The sequence below is a fragment of the Larimichthys crocea genome, chromosome XV (assembly GCF_000972845.2).
Source record: "Larimichthys crocea isolate SSNF chromosome XV, L_crocea_2.0, whole genome shotgun sequence".
Classification (NCBI taxonomy): Eukaryota; Metazoa; Chordata; class Actinopteri; family Sciaenidae; genus Larimichthys; species Larimichthys crocea.
Window position 1 is genome coordinate 9026628 of NC_040025.1, and position 24477 is coordinate 9051104.

The following is a 24477-nucleotide window of genomic DNA, read 5'->3' on the forward strand; positions in this document are numbered from 1 at the left end:
GGTGAGCAGTTTAATGTAAGGTTTTCTCAAATAAAGCTCAATGTAAAGCCATTTTGTAACTACTGAGCAGAATTGATTTGTCTGTTATCTTTAATCATAATGCACAAAATGTCATTAGTATTTATCCTGTATCAGCAAACATCTGAAAATGAAAATTGAACCCCGAAGAAATAAATGAGACAGACATGGTGTCACATGACTTGTATAAAAAGAGTGTGAAGTTTTATGCAAAATAGAAAACTATATTTAATTCAGAAGTGAAAACAATGACACAAAAAGAGTTTACACTGATGCTTTACTACAGCTGTAAATAACAAATGTTGAGCATGATCATATCTTACACTCCTTGCCAAATTATAGTCATAGTGGTACCAGTATCACCAGTTTAAATGTAAACAGGCATGATATTTACTCAACTGCATGTCACACATCAACTGGTAGGCTAATAAAAACCCGGCATGGCCCCGGGGGTGTTAAGGCACGTCTCCTCACATAACAGGAATTTACTGTTGTTAAGACTGACCTTTTCTACTTCACTTACAGTATGAATGTTTTTACATATATTCGAGCTCTTATTAGCATAAAGTCCAGAGTATTCAGGACAGAGTAGAACTTACTATTTACTAAATCGCACATTTCTACACTTATTTATGAAGTGCTGCGAACATGTTACAATATGGAAAGCCCGTTTTGAGTTTTACTTCCTTTTGACTCATTTAAATATGTTTCTCTCTTCTGTGTGACACAGTTGTATAACCAGGGAAGCCTCCACTTTTAGATTTGCTCTAGTTTTACATACTTGTGGGCAACCACATCAAATCATTTATTCATGGGGCTTTCATTAAGACGACGGGAAGTGGAACATCTACAGTGTGTAGACATTTTACAGTGGGGATTTTCACTGTGTGGCATGTTAGAAAATAAGACAGAAATAAGTTTTAAATGAGATTTCATTGAGGGATGTGAGTGAATAACAGACTGTAAACTTCTCAGGGCATTTATTTACAATAAAAACAACAACAACAACAACAACAAGAACAATAAAACATCCATTTCATCGTAAATCCTGCTGGATAACTTATTTGCTTTACTGTCTATACTTACACCATCATTTTGTGATGATAAGGCAACTGAAATGATCAGCAGGATGTACTGTGAAATTTCCCTTTTACACAACAGTCTTGAATAGCTTTTAAAATATTTTTTTTTCTTCTACAAAACCCTCTCGAAATCATATTTAAAAGTAAGGGCACGAGTCATAAAACAACAAGAGATTGTTGACATGGCAGTAATTTCAAGGTGTTGGTCAGTTCCATTTTAAATGAAAGGCCTATACATTATACACTATGTACTCCAACTGAATATCTATTTACAAAAATCAGTAGTTGTATTTGGAGTTATTCTCTCTCTTAAAAAGCAAATAAATAGTCACTTTTTTATTATTAATTGCATTGTAGATTTACTTCACTGAAAGAGATCTGATCCTTGAAATAGAGCTTTACGGATGACACCATTACAGTTTACTCCAAAGCAACACATACAGTATAATCATAAGACAGGATGCTGCATGTAGTCACCATAAAGGTACAGTATAACAGATGTATGCAAAAAAAATAAAAAATAAAAAAAGCCACTTCAACGTGAACCAAATCAATAAATAAAAACAGAGAACATGAAGTAGAGACTGGTCTCCTGCACCAACACACAAGACGGACAAAGCAGTTAAATCAGTCAGCGATGGATATATCCATACATTAGCAGACTATACAGACAGTGCCATCTTTTTTTTTTTAAAAGAAACTAGTGTGCTTAAAATAATTCTGAATATATTAGTTTTGCAATTACTCTTATACTGCAATCCCATTATTAGCTGCGGAACGAGTCAAAGAAATGAGGTAAAATGAATCTGAGGGACAAAGAAAGACGTTGAATGTTTTAAGTTTTAAGGCCATTTAATGTTATCTACAATACATTGCTCTCTTCACTGTGACCCGTGGTGTTCAAATCTAATCTTGTCCTGATTTGGGTGGTAAAGAAAAGTGATCACACAGAGCATTTCTATATCACATTAGATGTTTTGTTTAGTTTTTTTTTTAGAAAATACCCATTTTTGATGCTAAATATTTGGTATTATTTATACATCTTGATTTGGTGAAACCATCTAGGCAGTTTTCTTCTTTGTGTTGCAGCAAAAGTCCTCCTCACAATCTCTTCAAAAAGCTCAATTCCACTGTCTTTACCCTGAATAGCCAACAGACCTGGGCTTCAACGAGACAAACTAAACCAAAGTTAGACTTCTGACAATTAAAACAAATTAAATCTGTAGATAAAAATGTGCACTTTTGAAACAAGAGGTCTAACTATAGGCAACAAATGTGTGAACAGGCGAAGAAAAGAGTGGAAGGAAACAACACTGTGCAAAAGTTGGCCCCTCTGTGTGCGTCATCCTCTCCACCGCCCTCCTCCAGATTTCTGGATATGCTGCCCTCTGACCTTCATTGAGCAGCAGACTGGCCAGGCTCCACCTGCTTTTTCTCTTCTTTCTCATCTTCCTTGTCTTCCTCCTTCTCATCATTGGTCATGGCGAACGCCTGCACTTGTCTCATCTCCCAGAGGGATTGTGACTTATGGGAATGCTTTGAGAATGAGAGAAATGACATGTTCACGATCTGTGCATAGTTTAAATCCATAGATTGAAAGATCATGAGAGGTTACAGAGGAAAGTTAAACCTGAAGATGGAGATCCAGGATACAACCAGGTGGGTGGAGCTAACAGTTCTGCACACAGAACAGAAACAGACATCAGCAAGAGCACATAATAAGCGATAAAAAAATATATACACAAAAGAGGCTGATAACTGAGATTTCCAGGATGGGGCTGACTCACCGATGAGGACTGACGATCGTGTGGTCGTTCCAGTTTGATACGGATGTCTGTCCCCTTCCCCCGGTCAGGTTTTCCAGGCCCTGAAGGACAGGTTATCATGACTCATTACAATCATGAATCACAGACAAATGGATAGACAAGGAGGTAGCCTAACTATTGGGGGAATTTTGTGTATATGCTGTACACATGTATGTGTGATGTGCTCTGTATTTATAGTACTTCAGGGATAATGATGATAATAATAATAACAACAACTGCAGCAAAGACACAAATAAAAATGAATAATAAAAAATAATAAGAATAATAATAGAATAAATAAGAAAAAAGAAAAAGAGGTGTGTTTGTGGATTCTGGTTCTGTGGAATTGACATCAGGCATTTGTAGAGGTGGATTTTTAAATAAATGTGGAACAGGTTTTGTTGAAACAGGGTATGCTGTGATTAATTGATGCTGACATTTTTTCTATTATCTATTAACAAATTCTTCCAGAGTGTGATGTTCAGTTTATTTCTTGTTTTCCAGTTTAGGAGGATTGTTTTCTTGGCGACAGCTAGGGCTGTGAACAGTGTAGTTATAGTGTGATTATGTAATTGTACTGATGATATGTCTCCTAAGACGCAGAGTTGAGGGGATAGGGGGATGCAGGCAGCCTAATATATGTGATAGGTGATCTGTGACTTGTATCCATAATTGTCTAAGTGGTGTACAGTGCCAGAGAGCATGCACGTAATTGTCTGTGGTGTGCAGTAAGTGCAATGATCTGATGTAGTGAAACCCATTTTATGTAATCTCTCACCTGTGTAGTGCGTTCTGTGGTTAACCTTGAATTGAATGAGTTGTAAATGGAGAATGGTGGACTTAACCTGTAAGCATTGACTGTTACAAATGTCAAACTTCTGGATTAATTATTGAAAATTGATGATTTTGGAATCCTGTACAATATGCTGGAGATGTGTGATTTAATGGTTTCCTGTTTATTGTAAAGTCTGGGTTCTTCCAAATTGGTGAACGAGTGGACGGTGCCACCGTGGGGCCTTTGATAGGAAATATTTTCCACCAAGCTGTCAGAGCTGAGGCTATGGAGATATTCTGAAAACAGGTGTCATTTTTAATTGTTTGGCTGATGAATGGGAGCTCTGAAAGGTTTACGTTCTTGCATAGCGCCTGTTCAGTTTCTAACCAGTGTGAATCACGATGTGAAGAGGTATTTTAACTGACTTGACAGGTGGCATAATTCAAACTTGGATGCATCTAGTCCTCCTTGAAACTTTGGTTTTTGTAGTGTTGATAGTTTTATATGAGGTGTTTTATTTTTCCAACAGAAATCAGATATTGCTGCATTGAGGGAACTAAGCCAGGGTAAATTTGGAAGTGAAGGGATCATGGTGAATAGGTAATTAATTTCAGGGAGGACTGACATTTTTATTGTCGAGATTCTTTCTGACAGTGAGATTGGTGGATTTGTCCAGAGATTGAGGTCATATTGTACTGATTTGAGTAATGGTGTGTAATTTAGATTGAACAGCTCTGAGCGCTTGGGGGATATATGTGGATTCCTAAATATTTAATATTTCCCATGTGAAGGTGAAACTGTGAGGTGAGGGCTGCCACATCCCTTTGGTCCATGCATAGAGGTAGACTGGATAAGTTGATGGAGCAGTTGGATAGAGACATCAACAGACATTCTTGTAATGATGAGTAGGGTTCCTGGAGGAAGATCAGCACATCGTCTGCATAGAGGATTGTTATATATGTTGATATTGATCTGATACCTTTGATGTTATTGTTTTGTCGTACGCTTGCTGCAAGTGGCTCCAAGAAAATTGCAAAGAGTGGTGGAGAGAGTGGACATCCTTGTCTAGTGCCATTGAATTGTTGTGAAGTAAACACATTAGTTAGCTGTTAAAAGGGTTTTTGTGGGCAAGTTTTTCCTCACTCGAACCGAGGGTCTAAGGACAGAGAGTGTCACTCCCTGTACAGATTGTAAAGCCCTCTGAGGCAAATGTACTTTGTGACTTTGGGCTATACAAATAAAATTGAAATTGAAAAATTGAAATTGAAATTAGTTGTGATAGTGGCTGTTGGTCGGGTGTATAGTGAATTGATCCAGCTAATGAATGACTCTCCGAAACCAAATTTTTCTAATGTTGTGCATCTAATGAGAAGATTATGGTTTCTGTTTTCTTATTGTTTGAGAGCTGCCTTAGGTTAAATAATTTCCGTGTGTTATAAGATGACTGTCTTCCTTTGATAAATCCGCTTTGGTCTGGATGTATTATCAAGGGAATGATTATGATTTTAATGTCTGTGTTAATTAGCGAGAGAGGTCGGTAACTGGATAGGTGAGTAGGATCTTTGTCAGGTAATTAGCTCGGATATTTAATCATGTGAGCAGAACAACAGTTATACTGCTAAAATTAAATTTCCATTACTGTTTCTATCGCTGCTCACTATTGTTTTCTGCTTCGGCTGAAAGCCTGACTAATATCCTGTTCGTTCCATGATAACCCGTCAAGAAGGACTATGAACATGTGAGATAACATCCATTTATTGATGATCCATTAAGCAATAACTAATCACATAAATTCATTGTGTCTTAACTATTTTTTACTGTTGAGCAAAAGGAATTAATGATGCATCCCGCATGGATTCAGGCATTAATCACCACGAGTCACTGCGTGCATTAGTTATGCATCGGTAAGCATCTGTGTTTTCTAGCCTTATTATGACGTGTTTATGGAAGTGATGAGTAAATACATAAATCAATCTCCTGAGGTAAATCTTATTCGTGGCCCTGCTTCTCACCGACACCTCACTTCTCTCACCTGGGGAGTTACCACGACTGGTGGTACTGGTGCTGCTCACGCTGTCCTCCAGCCAGGTGGTGTAGGTGAAGGAGTCTCGCTTGTGTGGAGTCCCAGCAGACGACAGACTCTCCTGGACACACAGTAATACACATATATTAGACAAACCAGTGACGTATAAGCGCTTGTCTTGTTTTCTGAATTTTTTTTTGCACTCACCATGCCGGTGTCGTAATCCTCTGTGGCCTCTGTCTCATTCTCCTCCACCACACTGGCGAAGCTGCTAGCATTGGAGGAGGAGCGGGAGAGGTCTTGACCCTCAGGGATGGATGGGGCCCTGCCACCGAGATAAGAACTACACCCTGGGTTAACCAGTCTCCAGCACAGCCCATCCTGATTTTATCTTATGTATAGGACAAAGCTATTCAACATGCAGCCACAGCTCAGGTATCGGCCCAGAGGTTCACACCGTAACACTGTGGCTGTAATCTGTCTATCATACACACCTGTTCTTGGTGGTTGTGAGCACCTCAGGAGAGCTCTGATTGGATGAGTTGTCAGATTTGGGATCTTGAGAGACGTGGCCGCTGTCAGGGGTCTTCTGGGTATTTGGGGAGTTCTCTCTACTGTGGACATGTGGTGCAAAATGTCAGACAAAGCAAACTGCATAGACAAAATGAATGCACTGAACAAGTAGAAGGTAAATTATGAACCTTTGTTATTGATTAGAAGGCTTTATATACACATGACAGTAAAAATAGTGTATTATTTCTCACCTCTTCTCCTGGACTTCTTGGATGTTTTCAATACCAATAGCGCTGCTCCTCCTGGAGCTGAAAGGACCAGACTTTTTCCTTGTCGGGCTTTTCCCCGGGATTATCAAAGACTGCCAGGAAGAGAGAAAAGACAGTCAGAGTCAAAATACTTTGAATATCTCAAATATCTTTGAGTAATTCATCTCAAGTGCTATCATCATCTGTTTATTTATTACCGAGGGGAGATATTATTGAGGGGGAGATTTATTTTGACATGACTATTTTTGACTGTATTCATTTGGAAAAATGCTTTTCAAAAACACTTCGCCCTGAATTATCAGGCTGAACAGTAACATTGCTCCCTTCGAGTTGTTACAGTGATGATAAAAAAAAAAAGTTAAAATATGCACTTAGAGGCTTAATGTCAAGCCCCAGTGCCAGTCTTTCAACCAGAGCAGAGCACACTAAGGCGGGAGATGAAAGATGGATTTAAAGGCTCCAGGGCCTACCACTAAATATGCTTTCTCAGCGACTGCTTTGTTCATTCAATCTCCCTTTTAAAGCTCTCAAAATAAGAACTTGAAAAAAAGCCTTTTATTCAAACGTGGCTTCAAAGAGCAAGAGGGGGATTCTTTTTTATAGGATTTCACTATAAGGGGGTCGTTAAATCATTAATATTTATCATTTTTAAAACAACTAGAGAATTAAGCATACTGGAATTAAAATACAGAACAGTCATAATACATATATACATACATACATATTGAAGTAAAGTAGATAGGACAGTGAGAATAGAAGAAAATCTTCAATAATAGTCAGTAGGAAGCCAAAGGTGGCTCCTTGGAAGATGACATTTACATTCGTATGTGTCATACTCGTATCACAGAGCTTCTTATCTCTTAATATGTGAAATATTTGTATCGAGAAAAGTGTTTGGCCATGATGCAGTGGAACCATGCAGGCAAAAAAAAGAAGCAAAGGGGAGAAGTGAATAGTTAGAGAGTAGTTAGAATTAGACATGAACCTCTTCTACTGTTCCTATCCCTATGGCACTGCCTCGACGTCCATATTTACTGGGACTTTTGCCTGGGACAAGCAATGACTGAGCCACGCAGGAAGAGGAGATACAGAGGGAGGAGAGAGAGACAGAGAGAGAGATGATGAGGACAAAAAGAAGAGAGGAGGGTAAACATGAGATATATACAAATATATATGAGTTTCCATGCAGTAAGTCATGTCGTTCAAACAAAATACAAAAGCACATGTTAACTGGAGAATACAGAGAGGGACATTTTGGCTCCATGGGTGCAACAGAGGCGGCTGAATGGGAGAGAGAAGTGATGAGCCAGTAATGTGAGCCATACGCCTGTGAGAAAGAGGATGAAGGAGAGATAAAAAAACAGCAGAGGAGGACATACAGCATGTTATACATTAGGTTTCACATCAACACAGGGTTATGGGCAAAAAGCAAGCTTGGGTTTTATTCATTAATCTAGAAGGTTATTTTCGAAGGCGAAATGTGATGCGGGTGTCTCTTTTCAATGTATACATGACTAGGAATTCTTGTGCCTAATACAAATAATAATTTCCATTAAAGATACCATAATTACAGCCCTGCAAAATATTCAGCATATAATTTAAATATCAGACAAGCAGTATATGCATAGTCATTGTTAGTGAAGACCTTGTGACTGCAGATGAAGTGAGTTTTACTTTAACAGAAAGACGAAAAGCTCACTTGCGAGTTAAAAAAAATATTTTCTAACGCTCTTTTTTTGTTTATTAGAACCAATTATATAATCTAAAAAAAATGCAAAACAATAGCTGGCATTTGGAGTTACAAGGTTTTCACTTGTGATGACAGAGATAATTATAATCACAAATATTGTGTGATCACCCCCCCCCCCCTAAAAAAGTCCACAAACTTTATCCACATGAATTAGGATAAAAGTGAGCACTCATAATGTTAAAGATGCACATGGACTTAAATAATTAGAGCACAGCTAAACCCAGTGAATTATAAAAGCAGCTTTAACCCAGGGGAGAAATCCACCTTGTGTCCTGGAAGCATTCAAGTCTACGAGTGTCCAGTCACTCCATCTTGTGCGAGAGAGCCAAGAAGTTTAAGACCCAGGCATAAAAGCTCCACCCGGACCGAGCGTGCAGCCCTTCTCGTGAGAAGTTAGTGCGGCAGGCAAGTGAGGAAGGAGCGGGCATAGTAGAACTGCTGAGGGAGGCACAGCGGGCGAGTCTCGCCTCACTCAGGAGCAGGAGGAGTGGCACTGTACTTACTATCCCTGGGAATTTGGGGTTCTCTGCGGGGTCGTGGTTAAAGCTGCCGCTGAGGCTAGAGGAGACTGAGTGCTGCTTCTTGAGAGAAAAACCCATGGCATCCATAGACTGGCTCCTGCTGCGGATCACCCGCTACAGAGAGAGACGAGGAGGAGGAGATACATTCAGATGGCGCTGACCCCTGTGACCCGTCAGCATGGATTTAACAGGCCGAGAGGAGGCTGAACACTGACCACTACAGGCAGAGAGCACTGGCCTGACTCTAATCCTCACAGACAAGGAAGCGACAGAGAACACTGCTAAGCTTTAGTGCCCGGAGGGAAGTTCAGATGAGTCACTATGTGTAGATACAAGGCAAGAAAAGAGAGGGGAAGTAGAAGGGCCAAGTGGCTGAGTTTAAAGGTTTAAAGGCCAGCGCACCTCTTTGCAGGCATGGAGCAGAGTGAATAGGCCAAGGCGTCTTGATGGTGAAAGAAATCTATCTAGTCCTTTTTTGATATGATATACAAAGAATCACAGAATCATATAAAGAAGTGACCAGTGACTGAACACTGGAGCTTATGGAGAGCACAGCAGCACAAAACATCTAGAAAGCAAGAGGAGGAAAGAGATGGGAAGCCAACAGTGGTGTGTGTTCCAGCAGGACTGAGCGGGAGAGCTTCTCTTCATTGAGAGTGGAAAGGACTGAGGAAGATTGATAAAGCCCACAGCTTGCTTATAGACAAGAACAATCCCGAAAGACCGCCCAAGAGAAGACACCCCCAAAAGAAACATCTGAAAGCGGCAGTAACAATGATCTTTATAGCCTTTAAATCATTTAAGGGTGTCACAATTTTAAATTTTCATTGAAAATTTTTCAATTTTGAGCATCCAAATCAAAAGTTATTCTCCCAGAACTACAGGATTAATCTTTGCAGGTGAGCTGTTGCTGTAAAGTACCTTTCTGCCACCTAGTGGCTCTTCTTTTTTGATTTAGTGTTTCAACAGTTTGTTCCAATTTACCGGTAAAGCAAGTTATTGTTATTACACTTCAAATAAATGATTTGACATTTGACCATATGGACTTGATGTGCTGCAAAATATATCAGTTACATCACAGTTCTTTTTTAAAGAAAAATATAAATATATAAATCAAAAATTGTGGAGAATTGTGACACCCTGACACTGAGGTATAGTTAGACATTTTGGGAATTTGTTCAATGAGCGTGTGTGATCAGATGAGGAGATGAAGATCACTCTCAAATGTGTCCCACTGTATGAAGCATAAAGACTGGAAACAAGAGCTAGCCTAGATGTTTGAATACATATATACAAATATAATACATAAAATCTAAAGTAAAAATATGTGGTTTAAGGGAGACTCAGCTACATATTTAGTGGACACACACACACAGGTCCACAACTCCTATCTTCTCATCTGACCTTTGTCGAGAAGGGAAATAAGCATATTTCCCAAAATGTCAAACTACTCCTTTGAGATGAGACTAGAATTAAAATGACCTGCATAACAGTGTTTCTATCGTAGTGATAACATGAGTAAAATATAGAAATTAAATCATTTATGCAAACATTTCTCTCACTTAAATTGTTTCTTTTCTCTTTTTTTCAGAGAGTTGCAGAGAGTGAAGCTGTGAGTTTGAAGCCCCGGCCTCTGCTGCTGCCGCCTCTCCAGTTACCTTAAAAGACTCAAAGAAGCCCCCTCCTCCTCCACTCCCATTTTCCAGTTTGTCGTCGTCTCCTCCGACACCCATCATCGCCTGGCTGTTCATGTGGAGCTCCTCATAAAGAGTCTCTAACAAGGCCGATCGTGTTCGCTCCTTACAAAACACAAACACACGAGAGGGGAAAAGAAAGCAAATGATCATTTGTGTTTCAGAGATGTGAGATGATAAGAATGTTTTTAAATGATTTTCAACAACTCACCTCTAATTTGGCAAATTTCTCAGCTTTGTAGCAGGCATATTCTCCGTTGATGAGCTTAGTAAAAAGGAATTCATGGAATTCAGGGCCCTGGAAAAAGACAAGGCATCGCGTTGGTAACCAAATGATAGGGAATGTGCACTGACTCGAACATGCAGTAGATATTCTTTAGTTACCTTTTTAAAGACAGCAGGGTTTGGGAGAGCCGGGCCAAAGAAAGGTACATCATCCCGTGCTGTGACGGACACCTAGGAAGTAAGAGTAAGAGGTTTAATCAAGTGTCAGTCACAGGAAGCAAAGTCAGCCCATGAAGAGGGAAATACTTTACCCTGTAGAGAACATTGTCAGAGCAGGGGTTCATCACTTGGACCACGATGTAGGCATGAAGAAAGTTGGAAGCGATCATGTCCGGTACAAAGGGAGTGTTTTCCTCTTGAAACACGATGGCCACAATGTCGTTCCCTATGTGCCTCTTTCTCTGCAACTGCAACACACACAAATACATTTAGACAAATGTATTTAAAGGTAAATTCTTGCAAGTATACTTCTCTCAAGACAGCCATTGGAGGGTGAAAGTGCTGATGACAAGCATAGTGTGATATATATGAGCGTTATTTGTCATCTGAGAGCCAAATTTATGATGTTTCAGGACATTTAATGCTGCCTTGAATTGTATTCGATGGACAATAAAAAAGAGAATCTTTTGTTGCAGTTCTTACTGATTCTCGATAAAGCCAAGCCCAAATAAAAGAATCTTTTTTTTTTACATAAATCACAACAAAAATCAGGCATATTGTCAACCGAACGCAGCTAGTAAAGGAAGGAAAAGATGAGAATTAGCCATGATTTGTGCAGCTTGTAAATTATAGAAATTATAGATAATTACAAAGAAGTGCTCAGTCTAATTTCCTCGGCCCATCTCATAAATAAAAGCATGTGAGTTTATGAAACACCACCAGGGAGTGCTGTTTTCTGGTTTACAGGATTTTATGTCTAACACAGATTACTGCTAGGAAGACTGTACATATAGACACACCGCCTCATCTGTGTTTGTACAAAACATGACAGGGGATTGTGTGCGAGCTTGTGCTAATTAATCAGTGAGAGAGAGAAGGAGGAGGACACGGTCATGTGAGCAATGCGGCTCTGCATCTTAGCTTTAAATCACAGTGAGGGAGGACTGAGGCTCATATACGCAGACACTAAAGCATATATATATATATAAATAAAGTGAATCATGTTTACTACCAGTGTTTTCCCTCTCTCTCTCTTTATGCTGCGGTTGTAAAATGCAATGCAACATGCAAAATATGGCACCACAATACCCAGAGGGAACCTGTCTGACTGCTTAGAGTGAATCATAAAAGGTGTGTTAGTCTGGTATTGCATTACAGTACCTGCTGGGTGTCCCCCTCTGTGTAAGGCAGCTTTGTGGACACATGGAACATGACCTCTTTGTTGCGGTAGTTGCAGTAGACAGATTCAGTGCCAGTCTGCCCGTGAGTCACGTCTAACCCTCCACGGAAACTGCAAGCACACAGAGACCATGTCTAACAAGATATTCTCCACCATCAGTGCAGCGGCATGACCATCAATCCTGTAGCCAGCCTTATGAAATGTAAATTGTGGTCGGCATTATGTTTATGAAATGCATCGTGGAGTATATTTTAGTGCCTTCAAACCACACATTCGATCCTCACCCTTTAAAGTTGTGCAGCTCAATTTTCTCTCCTAGGAACTCCAGGAATTCTACAAAGGCAGGACTTTCTTCGCTGTTGCCAAACAGCTCTTCCTCTGATGTCTGTAACCAGTAAAAAAAGTCATAAACATCAAGGCTTGGAGGACAAAATGATTTCAGTGGCTACAAGTTAAAAAGTGCTGAGTGTGATTTGTAAAATAGGCCGTGTAGCGGTCACTGCTTATGCATGCATTATGACAGTATCTGAGAAGCAAAGGTGATAACAAGAGGTAATATTTGCATACTAGAGAAGATTCTACGTGAGGTGTGTTTTATTGCAACAGCTCATCATCGGGTCGATAACAGGATGCAGTAAAAAAAGTGAAGTGTGAAGTCCTCTTCAAACACGCTGCATTTGCATTTGAGATTATATGGATGGCGTTAATCAACTACAACAGACGGTAGGTACAACAGAAGGATTAAATACGGACGTGTGCGATAACGATCATCTGTGACGGACTGTTGATTATCTATTGTCAGGGAGTGGAGTGGTGGTGTGAACACAAACGCCTTGCTTCCACATGTACAAATGGAAACAATGCCCGAGAAGAAGCTTACTGAGTATTTCTGTTTTTGTTTTTCCATATGCGATATGCCTACTTCACCATCACGCCTTTCATTTAGCACCCCTCCTGAATAGAGAATGTCCAGTAAGGTGAGCAGAGGGCCCTCACTGTCTTCTTCAGGCGGCACTTGGCTCATCTACATTGTATTTAAACTACCGCAGGCTTTAAGGGATCAACAGTGCAGATCTCTACACACTGAGGTCTCTCATTCAAAGGTACAAGTGCCCTCAGCAAAGCATTCAATAGCTCTTCTGCCTCACAGTAAACAAGAGGGCTGTGATTGCCTCAGAAAATGAGAGGGAGTGTTGAAGACAACCACAGAGACTGGACTGCACTGAAAGGCATAATTAAAACTGAGGAGGACTGAGCATAATCAGCTTCCTTGAGGAAATCCGAAATTACATTTTCTTTGTACATGCTCGTTGTTCGTGGAATGAATACAAAGGGTGCACGTCGACAGAGCCGGGCTTTATCGCTTACCTGTCCAAACTTTTGATAAATGACCCCGAACTTGAAATTGTTGCTTATCACATGTTCATCAAAGGTGACAATAAGTCTTGAAGCCTGTAAAAAATACATAGATATAACAAGAAACATTAAAGGACAGGCCTTTAAGATGCTACTCATGTAAGTGGTGGAAGATAAAATCCATAGTGCCAATCCTCAAAATTGTGTTATAAAATGTATCTGAAGTTACAAATACGAAGCATGTATCTTTCAAATTCAGTGTTTTAGTACGAGGGCAGTGTTTCCTACAGTCTCTAGATTATTGTTTTAAGACAGGCTTAAAAAATTTAGATTGTCTGATATGTGGCACTGGAAAAGAGGACAGCAGCTGCAACTGTACAAATCAAACCAGATCTTACTTTTGGATAAAGGACAGGAAAAAAGCGGTCCACGTTGACCTCTTCACAGACAAGCTTGATTTAATAAAAAGACATAAAACAAATGTCAGAATGTGGTTGGACATCGTCACTGCAGATCAGTCTCAGCATAACAAAAACAACTCGTGTTACCTTGGCCATTTGGACCACGTTGGGGAACTCTGTCAGACAGGAGATTGGAATCACATCATGGTGGGTTTTCAGCTTGTTCCTGGTGAAGTCATAAAACACTTAAGGCCATATAATGTGTTGCAATATTTCTCAGAACATTACAGATAGGAAAGAGATGATCCGGTATGGACCATCATCAAACTTCCCCACCCTCGCCTCATTTCACTTCTCTCCCTCCCTCTGTGCCTTTCTCCATCCCCACCCACTGGCTGGCCTAAATAGTCCATCTGTTACTCTGCTGTGGGAATGACAGCACTGTTGACACTCTCTCCAGCTTTATGACTCTTATGATAACATCCGTGCTGGGAGGATGTGTTCATCCAGTTAACACTGGGCAAAAAAAAACTCTACTTTACTACTTCAGATGCTGATGTGCAGAACGCAGATTTTAAAGGTTCAATTTCTTGCATAATAAACATTACCTGAGCATGAGACGGAGATGTTCCTGGTCACCAATCACATCGTACTTTAGAGAGAACACCAGATGTCCAAGGGCACTGTCCACTGAATAGTAATTAAAGTGTTCCTGAGGGCACAGAGCACAGATACAGCCATTAGTGTCTGTCATGAACAGAGTGCACGCCGCACGCACACGCACTCCCATATCTATCCAATCTGAGAACCTTTTCTTCCTCTGTTGCTCCTCCGCTACAGGCAGATCAAATTTGTTCTTATTATGCGTGTGTAAGAACAGGTGGCACAGCCTAATGCATCTTCATTAGCAACAGTGCATGAGGTGCCAAACAGTGAGGCTGGTTGCTGTAAGCGGTTCACTCAACTGGGATTCGCTTATTGCTTATTCATTTCATTACGATAATGAGCAAGAAGTGAAATTGATAGAGCGATATTCTACGAGAGTAATGAGGCTCTTTAAAGGAGGAAGGAAGCTCTTATGAAGGCCTTTATGAGTGTGACTTCGGTAATATCACTTTCAGCAGAACGCATCTTTTAAAATCTGACTTTACTGCTGAATAAACATGATTATTGGATGTCCCTGACATTATATTTATAACAATTAAGAGAGGAAAAACTGGAAAGTAACTCATCAAGATTAAAGCAGGGACAAGATGAAGATGTGCAAGCGAAGCTAAGATGGGAAGGAGATCTAGGAACGCATAAAACAAACTGCTGCGTCCAGTTTCTGGAGAGATAACACATGTAAAATATAGATGCACTATTTTATCACAAAAAAACACATGTGATCATATTTTCATATTTTTGGTTTTGCCCAATTTTAAAGACATTCTGGGAAACAATAATTATAAAATCTGCTAGCAGGAATTTAGTGTAAGAATAACAAATATTTACATGCCCCTGAGACAGTCCAGCACATAGTAGCAGGGTGTAAGATGCTAGCTGGATCAGCGTACATGGAGAGGCACAGCCAAGTGGCTGGGATAGTATACAGGAACATCTGCAACCAGTATGGAATAGAAGCACCTAACAGGTCCTGACTAACCAACCAGACATAGTGGTGGTGGACAAAGAGCAGAAGAGGGTAGTGGTGATAGATGTGGCGATCCCAGCTGATGCCAACATCAGGAAGAAGGAACATGAGAAACGTGAGAAGTATCAAGGGTTGAAAGAGCAGCTGGAACGGATGTGGAAGGTCAAGGGTTGTGTGGTCCCCGTGGTAGTGGGGGCACTTGGGGCAGTAACCCCCAAACTGGGAGAGTGGCTCCAGCAAATCCCGGGAACAACATCTGAAGCCTCAGTCCAGAAGAGTGCAGTCCTAGGAACATCGAAGATACTGCGCAGAACCCTCAAACTCCCAGGCCTCTGGTAGAGGACCCGAGCTTGAGGATGACATGGATACCACCCCGCCGGGGTGAGAAGGAGATTTTTATTATATATATATATTTAATTTCTTCTGTGAAACCTATAAATGAATTATGGTTTCAGAAATAATGACCATGCATCCATGAGTGGAAAGAATTAATAATAAATAAAATATAATATTGTGTTTTCATAGAAGGTCGCCACAAATATTGTTTTCTTCTGTTTTTTCGAGCAATAAAAAGATCAAGTATGAAAAAAAAGGTACATTATATACAGTACATGACTCTCTGTAGGTGTCTAACCTTTCCCAGGAAATGTTTCCGGTAGATTTTAGCCGTTGTGTTACATTCCAGCTTGGTGCGGGTGTTCGGGGACAGAGGCTGCAACTGTTCGGTGTCCACTGTGTCACCTAGCTCATGGTTGGTCCCTTCAATCCAGTAACCCCCAAACTGTGGCAGTAAGATGAGAGGAAAGGGACTTTTTCTGCCCAACACCTGCCCCAAAATGCAAAATAACAAAGGTTGAGAAACAGAACAGAAAGTAATTTCAGGACAAGCATGAAAATGAACTGATTACACAAACATGGTGGAAAAGTGCTGGTGCAGCACATCATAATCCTACCTCATGGACACTTGGGTATGGAATGTAGTCTTCTTCAGTCTGCAGAAAATAAAGCAAAAAAAGCTTTGTTTGCTCATCAAAGAATAAAAATAACCACCGCACTGTCCAACTCTATAATCCCAGGGGACATCGTTTCCGAGTAATTACATAACTGTTATGTAATGGAAAACAAGTTTGGCAAGTACATCAGAATCAATGCATTGCTTGATCAAAAGTCTGACATCAGCATAATACTTAGATTTCTCCATCTGCAGAGCAAAGCATCAGTGGATGTATAATTCTGTATCCAAACCACCTCTGCTGGTACAAAACTGATGGCACGACTTGTGAATAATATGAATATGAATAATATCGTGCCACGCTGTGCTGAAGTAATCAGGCTGGCTGGCAAAGCAAGATATGGCGAAGCCAGACGTGAGACAATGACCACGCCGTGTAAATAATGCTGTCTCTGCACGGAGAGTTGTACCTTGAGTGGGGGAGGAAAGGTGCATCTCTGCTCATCCATCCTGTTGCCCTACAATAGGAGAGGGTGAGATAAGAAAACCAGAGGGAGAAGGGTCATGCTCAGACACGGACACAGCTGCTTTTACATTCAAACACTTATCGTTTGATAAACCAGGGCTGTAGCCAACGATTATTTTCATTATAGATCAACAGGCTGATTATTTTCTAGATAAATCGATTAATGAGAGAAGAATGTCCATCTGAGTTTCTAAAAGTCCAAAAATATTCTGTTTAGTATTATATAAAACACAGAAAAGCATTAAATCTCCACATTTGAGATGCTGAAAACAACACTTTCTGACATGTCTGCATTAAAAATGAATACAACAAATACTTGATTAATCAATTAATCTGAAACTTTACTGGTCACTCCAGACTAATAAGTGTGAACATAACCTATATGGTCAATGTGTTTAATCAATCAATCAATTTGGTGATTATTTTTCTGTCTATTGAGTTATCAACTAATTATTACAGTGTTATATTAAACGTACAAAAAAAATCTATACAAAGCAGTGTAATAATCATGAATAAATACTCCACTGGGAGAAGATTATCAACTTTGTTATATAACAACACAGTTTTCCCAAGACATATGCAGCAGGCAACAAAGCAGAGGCAGAGAGGGACAGATGGAAAGATCCAGAAAAAGATACATTACAGACACTGAGGACAGATACCGAAAGACAATTAAGACGCTAAAGAGCAGGCATGTGGGAGAGCCTGAAAAGTCTGCTAGCACACAGAGAAATGTAATAATGAGACCCCCGGGGATTAAGAAGGTACTAAGTGACACTGAAACACCAGTTGGACCTGTGAGGTGTGTATGTATGTGAGAGAGTGAATGCAGAAAAAGAGATGCAGTGATACTAAATCAGCGCTATGTCGAAGAAGACGATACATAAGATAGATGTGATGAGGTAAAAACACTCCCTGCGTGAGAGGAATATTTCTTATTTAAATATTCAGCTATGAAAAGGTACCCTGCCAAATGTGAAAGCCTTTTATGACTGTAATTAAAATCTGAAAACAATGTGTACTCATCGCTGATGCGACAATTGCTAATAAACATTAGGAGTTTTGATAAGCTCCATCATAAAACTGTTAAAATAAACATCCTTCTTAAGGCTTCAGAAGCCAGGAGACAGTTTCTGTGATGAGATAATAAGCTCACAGCTTTGTCGGCCAGTGTTATAACCAGAATGTTAAAAGAGACGCTGACACACACACACACACACACACATAACGCTGTGACAACTCTCCTCTGTAACCACCAGACTCAATGTCGTTCCCATGTACAGACTGTACAAAAGGTGTTGTGGCCGAGGAGAGGGCCAAAGTGCTGCAGAATTAGGAAGAGGCACACTGATTTTGGTTAGTGGCTTGGTGAGTACAGCTGAGAAAGCCGAGGACAAAATATAAAGATCAATGCATCATCTTACCTGCATCTTTTCAATCATTTGAAAAAAATCTGTGGTCTGGAGAGAGGAGAGTAAGATGAGATGTTTTGAGTTTGTTTGTTGGCTGCTGAGGTTCATTGTTACAGCACAACCCTGATCAGCATGTATCGTGTGAAGCCTCGTCACAGACCATCCAGCTTTGTATTCTGTTGACCTTGCCTTATTGTTTTCTGTGTCTGTTAATGACAGAATGGCCTTATCCTTGCACTATGCCTTCAGGTACACTTTAATTACTAGTCAGTAGCCAGTGTCCTTGGACATCAGGTGTTCTCTCTGAAGCACAACCTAACTGGTGACCATGAAGAGTTCTGTTGTTTTTTCCCTCCTGACCTTATTAAAACCTAAAATGTAGGACAAATATTAAAGTGGTAACCTTTCTCTTGGCCAAACACTAGAAGAGCATTAAGAATTGTTATTGCACCAAATAAGAAATTATTTCATGTATTATATATAGGTTATGCATGCTGTTTTTGTGTCAAAGTGACAGTGTGTTATTCTACATGGTGATGTTAGACCACAGAGAAGTTAAAAACACTGAAAACAGAATTCAGGGAATACAGTCTGTCAAACTACTGTCAACACTGACACCCAAAATAGAAGTAATGTGACATTTTCAGTAGCGGACATCTGTCATCTATTCAAAATCATGTCTATCGGCAATTTACATAAAATTTGAAAATGACATTTCAAGGTGATAAAACAATATTAACTGTGTCTTCTGAGGCCCCAGTGTTCCCAGGACCCCCCAAATATTAAATAATTTCTGCCAAATATTGAACATTGTCATTAAAGGAAACGTATCCCATTACTCTGTTCTGTGCAGCGAGGCACACATTTTCTGTCGCCCTGTTGCAGCACTGTCAAAGTTCAGCCTTTATATTTATTTAAATTCATTTTACCTGATGTGATCTCTTGCCTCTCCCTTGTGGTTTGTCACACTGTTAAACAGTCATGTGTGACCAACTTGGCTTTCCCACGTTAAAAAAACAACAACACCTGCCTAATTCTTCCAGCTTTCAAATGCATCTGTGGACACAAACCTGCATGCATCAACTAAGCATGACGACTCCAACTAACTACCAACTGCTGCAGGAAAATGCTGCAACTACTAAGAGTCCATGGAAACGTCAGCCTGTAAGTAAAGGCTGGAAGGTTCAGCCTGTAAAGCCTGACATAGTCAAACAGTTTGTGTACAGAGCAATCTTGTCTTAGCTTTCAGAGTGATTATGAGTAAAGTCCTCCACCATGTGCAAACAATAGTCAGCCACAAACCCTGAAAGTAAATAACCCCGGCTTCAACAACATTAACCAGAGATTAGAACAAGAGGAGCCGTAGTGTTGAACTACATGTTATCTTTGGACTACATTACTTTAACCATGAAACTGTACGTCATGACATACAGCACTAAAACGCACGGGTATGTTTGACCCAACTTTGTAAAGTTTTCTGTTTGTTAACATTAAAAAAAAGCTGATAATAGGACAAGAAATGTTCTATATCTCTTCAGCTCATCAAAAAACAAGCAGCGTGAACTGTCACGTGTTGCATCTGCAACTTTAATCTCAATTTGGAGATGCAGCTGTCCAAGCCTCTGCTGAAAATACTGCAACATTCCCTCTCTATCTAGATGCATGTCTCTACAGTGAAGCTACTTACTTGGGGTTTCTTCCATCTTGCCTTTGTCACCATTGGAGCATTGAAGTGGTCGTCTTGATTTTTAGCCATTATTTTTAAAAAACTTCCAGTCCTGCAGCTTTAAAAGATGATCCGACTCCACCGACTTCAACAGGTTTGGATTAAACCAACTCACTCTCTGACTGCTGTGCCTTTGTCAAATGGCAGACAGTTGACTGTGTCCCACTGTGACACCCGAGGTAAAGCTACATCCCCGCTGACTGCAACCATGACTGACAAAGTGTTGGATCAGAAAAAAAAAAGCTTGAAGACAAGATCCGCAGGCTCTCCCAGCTTGTGCTCTAAGTACACAAAATTATCAGCAAGTGTACGTCTCAGGTTTCATGCAAAGGAAGCTGATATTGCCTGAAGTGTAGTCATCGCAAAACCCTGTCCTGATCTAGGCTGACACACAGCCAGAGGTGGAGTCCTGTTCATCTATACGTGGGCAGTCCTACTGCACTAAACTCCAAAACAAACAAACAGATCATCAGCTGTAAACAAAATGTAGGGGAAAATATGGAAATGGGTAAAGGAGATATAAGACAAACACAGTGCAGACAAACAGCAGCCTTTTAAGGGAAAAGCAAATAATCTTATTTAGATAGAAAAACATTTTGCAGGCACGTTCACAGCAGAAAGAGCCGTGTGGATCTGCAGGAAGAAGACATAGGCCCGGCATACAGCGCAGGTGTTAGAGCTGAGACCTTTTATTATGAGAGCTAATAGGATCGTCATTATGACAAGAGGCAAATTAAATGTGTGAGACCTCCTCTGTGCTCCAGACTTCTCAGGTGGAACACACAAAAAGCTCATTATGACTTATATAGCACCGAGAAATATCAAAAAGGGATGGAGGAGCTCACATGTTTATGTCTTTTTCTTTGACGCACAGTATCTCTCTCTTTTTTTTTTTGTTCCAGCTTATTTAAGGTTGCTTAAGGAACTCACTGTCATCGCAAATTTACTCTAAGAATTCGGTCTGATTGGTGTAAGTTCTGAGAAAAACAAGTTGGATATTAAGGCAACAAAAACATGTCTGTATTAGAAACCACCACGTCCCAAAATAGGGAAGCAACGCTGTCTATGACCATATATGGGTTCTCGTTGTGTGTGTGTGTGTGTGTGTGTGTGTGTGTGTGTGTGTGTGTCCCGAAGCTGTTGTTTTAACCTATTTGATGAAGCACGGGGTTTGCCAGCGTGCCAGAGTTTCTCTCCCAGAAAATATGCAGCATAGTTAATTTGACAGTACAGTAGTATGATTTGAATCAGGCAGTGACCATAAGACCTGGTGGGGTTAATTGCAGATTGACCTGTTTTTTTTTTTTTTCGCAGGGCTCTGATTAAAGTGATATGCTCCTGTGAGTCTAAGCCCTTATCATACTTACAGTACATCACATTACCATAGCTCAATTTTAGATATGTTTTATTTCGTGCTGGATTTCAAGTGAAATGGGGTCGAATAAAATGTCCTCTCGGAGATGTAATATGAAATACAACACGACACCACGTTAGACTGCAGTTATACATTATTCTGTATCTACCCAAGTTTGTGAAGGAACGTGGGGAGAATATTTATGAGCCAAGTTTGGAATATCTTTATTTGGGCATTTCCTGGCTGCTTCTCAGGGACATGCAAATATGTAGACACACACAGAAGTTTCACAAATCCCATCCTCGTGCCTGAATAATTGTAGCTAGTAAGTCTGAAGCACCTACAGATGCTGCGGGGATCAGGAGTGATGGTTAAACAATCCAATCTCCAAATTCTCCTTTAATCCCTTTTCCCTTCCCCTCTCCCACTGCTCTACTCTGATCAAATCAGATTGCAAGAAGTGTAAGCTCCATCCAAAGTGTGGGGAGACCTTATGAATCCAATCTGATGTGAGTGAGATTGTATCGTACTTTTAATCACCAACCGCAAGCTCGGCTTTATTCAGTTCCTCCAAAATATCCCTTTTTTTTTACCGCCCCCTTTTTCATTAGTCGCTCATTTCTAACAATAAGATGTTCTTAAAGGTGGGCATGAAGAGTCTGACAGTAAGATGGATTTAATAGGCACTGTGACAGACTAAATAGTTTTATGAAATGATTTCCTCCTTAATCATTTCCACTTTCTGCTCTTTTTATTCCGCGTCTAGAACCGCTGCAATTTAGTCTTTAGTCGGATGACTTTCTCTGAAAGGTGGAATAATAGATGGAGGTGGAATCTTTGGAAATTGCTTTAGTGAACCGGAGATAAAAACAAAAAAATGAGTGAGATCTTCTAACAATGAATCTTACAAAGTGTGTGACAGAAAATGTAGTTTGGATGAGCAGGAATTTGAGCTTACGCTCATAAAAAGTCAAAAATAGCTGCTGATTTTTAACTGACGCTGGAGCGAAACCGGATAACAATCGAAACCCCGCACAGAGACTCGATTAATCATTAATGGCTTTCCATATTGGTGGCATATGTTAGATGACGGCGGAGACACAAAAAAAAAAGACAATTGCTGAGACAGGCTGTATTTTCTTTGCTTTGATGAAATAATTCTTGTTAAGCTTGGATCGAGAAACTGTCTGACATCATGCTGACAAGTTCCTGCTAAAAATAGATTTGTATTAATTGAATCAGGCAAACATAATCATCCCAGACTCGGGAGCTCTGCGCACTCTAATTATATAAGTTAAACAAAAGGAGACGAGAATCAAAAATTTTAAAGTAACACTGCAAGCGGAAAAAAGTCAAGAGAGATTAAACGCATCACGCAACACCGAGAAAGTGCATCCAGACAGAAGCAGGTGTAGAGACGAGATGAGCAGAGGCACCTCACGAGCGGAAAGAAAGGTCACACAGAGGTCCATCAGATAAGGTCAGAGGTCAAAATGCAAACCCCCCCCCCTTGCCCCACCTCCCTTGTTCTCCTCCTACCTTGTTGAATGGCGAGGAGGTGTATGTGAGTGTAGGCTGGAACAGCTGGGGCTCTAGTGTTGCAGAAATTCGGGGGTCACTCCCATCTTGTTTCCTGCAATCAGAGAGATGCAAGAGAACGCTCGGTCAGAAAAGGTCACGCAGTTCGAGATCAAGAGAAAGCAAAAAGGTGACGCCTCGGGGAAATGTTGCTGGTCATATTTAGCAACAGAATACATTTCTGTGGAGCGGTTTTCTGAAAGACCTTACAGCCAGAGAGAGAAAGAGAGTGTTATTAAATGTATGATTAAATGTATTTATTCTTTTTGGGGTATTTCCAGACACACAAAATGGGAGACGACACAGAAATACGAGCTGAAATTCAGATTCAAATCTCCATAAATGATTCAAGAACTGTAGCTATCCTTTATTTTCTCACTGGAAATCATCTATTTTGCAGTGCCCTGGTGGTGGGTTAAACCTCCCCTGAATTCACTCAAAATGTTCACTCTCATATCCGTCTAGGAACATACAAGTTATGTCTGACACTTGTAATAATATGATTTCTTCACTGTGGAACGTCGTTCCCAAAAGATATCACATCATATTCCTCTGTGTAGGTTCTTCATTTTCTTTAAGTACCTTAGACACTCTTCACAAACACTTCAGGGATCTAGGGGCACAATGCTCATAGTTTCACGTTTTATTCAAACAGATCGTCTCTCTTCTCAAACCAGGAGAGTAACACATTACTAATGCAAAACTGAGCAGTCACGCATCCTTTGCTCTAAAACTCAATATCTCTACCAGGGCGGCTTTATCCCCACAGGATCCCTGATCGATACTCTTGCTGAATATGTAGCTCTATTGACACTGACAACGTGCCAGTTTGCACAGCGGGCTTTCAATTTGTTTGATTAATTCAATCTATTTCAAACACGGCGAGTGATCGATCAGCATGAAAGTGGATCTGAAATCATCGAGAAGCAGTACATAATGTGAAGTAAAAAAAAAAAAAAGTATATTCCTGTCTGTAATGATCAAAGAAAGCGCGAGCAGCCATAATAAAATATGTATGACGTCTCTATAACTACAAGGTGCTGTGCAAATGGCACCGAGCTGCAGATGTAAATATTATTCAATAACTCGAAGAGACAAAATGGACAACTCCTGAACTCAAAAGACCTCAAAATAATTTCTTTCTTTTCACGTAGACAACACGGCTGTCTGTCCAGACACAGTGATAAGTTATATTTGGGAACATATTGAGCTGGACTGATGCTGAGGATGTAAAAAAGACAAACAGCTGCTGAAGACAAGACAGTGACCAAGATGGAAAATTAGATTTCAGAGGATGCGAATCATTAACATACAACACTATTACACAACGAATGAATCTACAATCAAGGGAGGTCCTGCATCATCCAAATTAAATACTAACACTTGTAAATATGAACCTTTTTCCTCAGCAGCAGGCTCAATAAACATGAAGGAAGCCCAGCAGCAGCTCTGCCCATGGGAGAAC

General features: G+C 40.2%; 1 protein-coding gene across 12 annotated transcripts in view; it reads right to left on the minus strand.

The window, feature by feature from the left end:
* Positions 1–981: 981 nt before the first annotated feature.
* Positions 982–24477, minus strand: part of LOC104924668 (rap1 GTPase-activating protein 1) — a 43958-nt gene continuing 20462 nt past the window's right edge. For 3 of the 12 annotated variants that reach the window (XM_019256976.2, XM_019256991.2, XM_019257024.2), the window contains 24 exons: positions 22974–23067; positions 18367–18402; positions 16887–16934; positions 16418–16456; positions 16099–16290; positions 14440–14543; positions 13979–14057; positions 13829–13882; positions 13443–13526; positions 12359–12459; positions 12056–12185; positions 10987–11142; positions 10835–10906; positions 10662–10748; positions 10415–10555; positions 8739–8870; positions 7471–7548; positions 6468–6577; positions 6198–6317; positions 5911–6046; positions 5713–5824; positions 2888–2967; positions 2731–2778; positions 982–2636 (listed from right to left, as the gene is read on the minus strand). In XM_019256976.2, coding sequence (XP_019112521.1) covers positions 2770–2778; positions 2888–2967; positions 5713–5824; positions 5911–6046; positions 6198–6317; positions 6468–6577; positions 7471–7548; positions 8739–8870; positions 10415–10555; positions 10662–10748; positions 10835–10906; positions 10987–11142; positions 12056–12185; positions 12359–12459; positions 13443–13526; positions 13829–13882; positions 13979–14057; positions 14440–14543; positions 16099–16290; positions 16418–16456; positions 16887–16934; positions 18367–18402; positions 22974–23067 — 2194 coding nt within the window. In that variant the 3' untranslated portion in view covers positions 982–2636; positions 2731–2769. Of the gene's footprint in view, positions 2637–2730; positions 2779–2887; positions 2968–5712; positions 5825–5910; positions 6095–6197; positions 6318–6467; positions 6578–7470; positions 7549–8738; positions 8871–10414; positions 10556–10661; positions 10749–10834; positions 10907–10986; positions 11143–12055; positions 12186–12358; positions 12460–13442; positions 13527–13828; positions 13883–13978; positions 14058–14439; positions 14544–16098; positions 16291–16417; positions 16457–16886; positions 16935–18366; positions 18403–19283; positions 19732–20041; positions 20458–22973; positions 23068–24477 lie in introns of those variants that run through there. The other 9 variants (XM_027288733.1, XM_019257001.2, XM_019257012.2 and 6 more) reach the window with 9 other exon arrangements.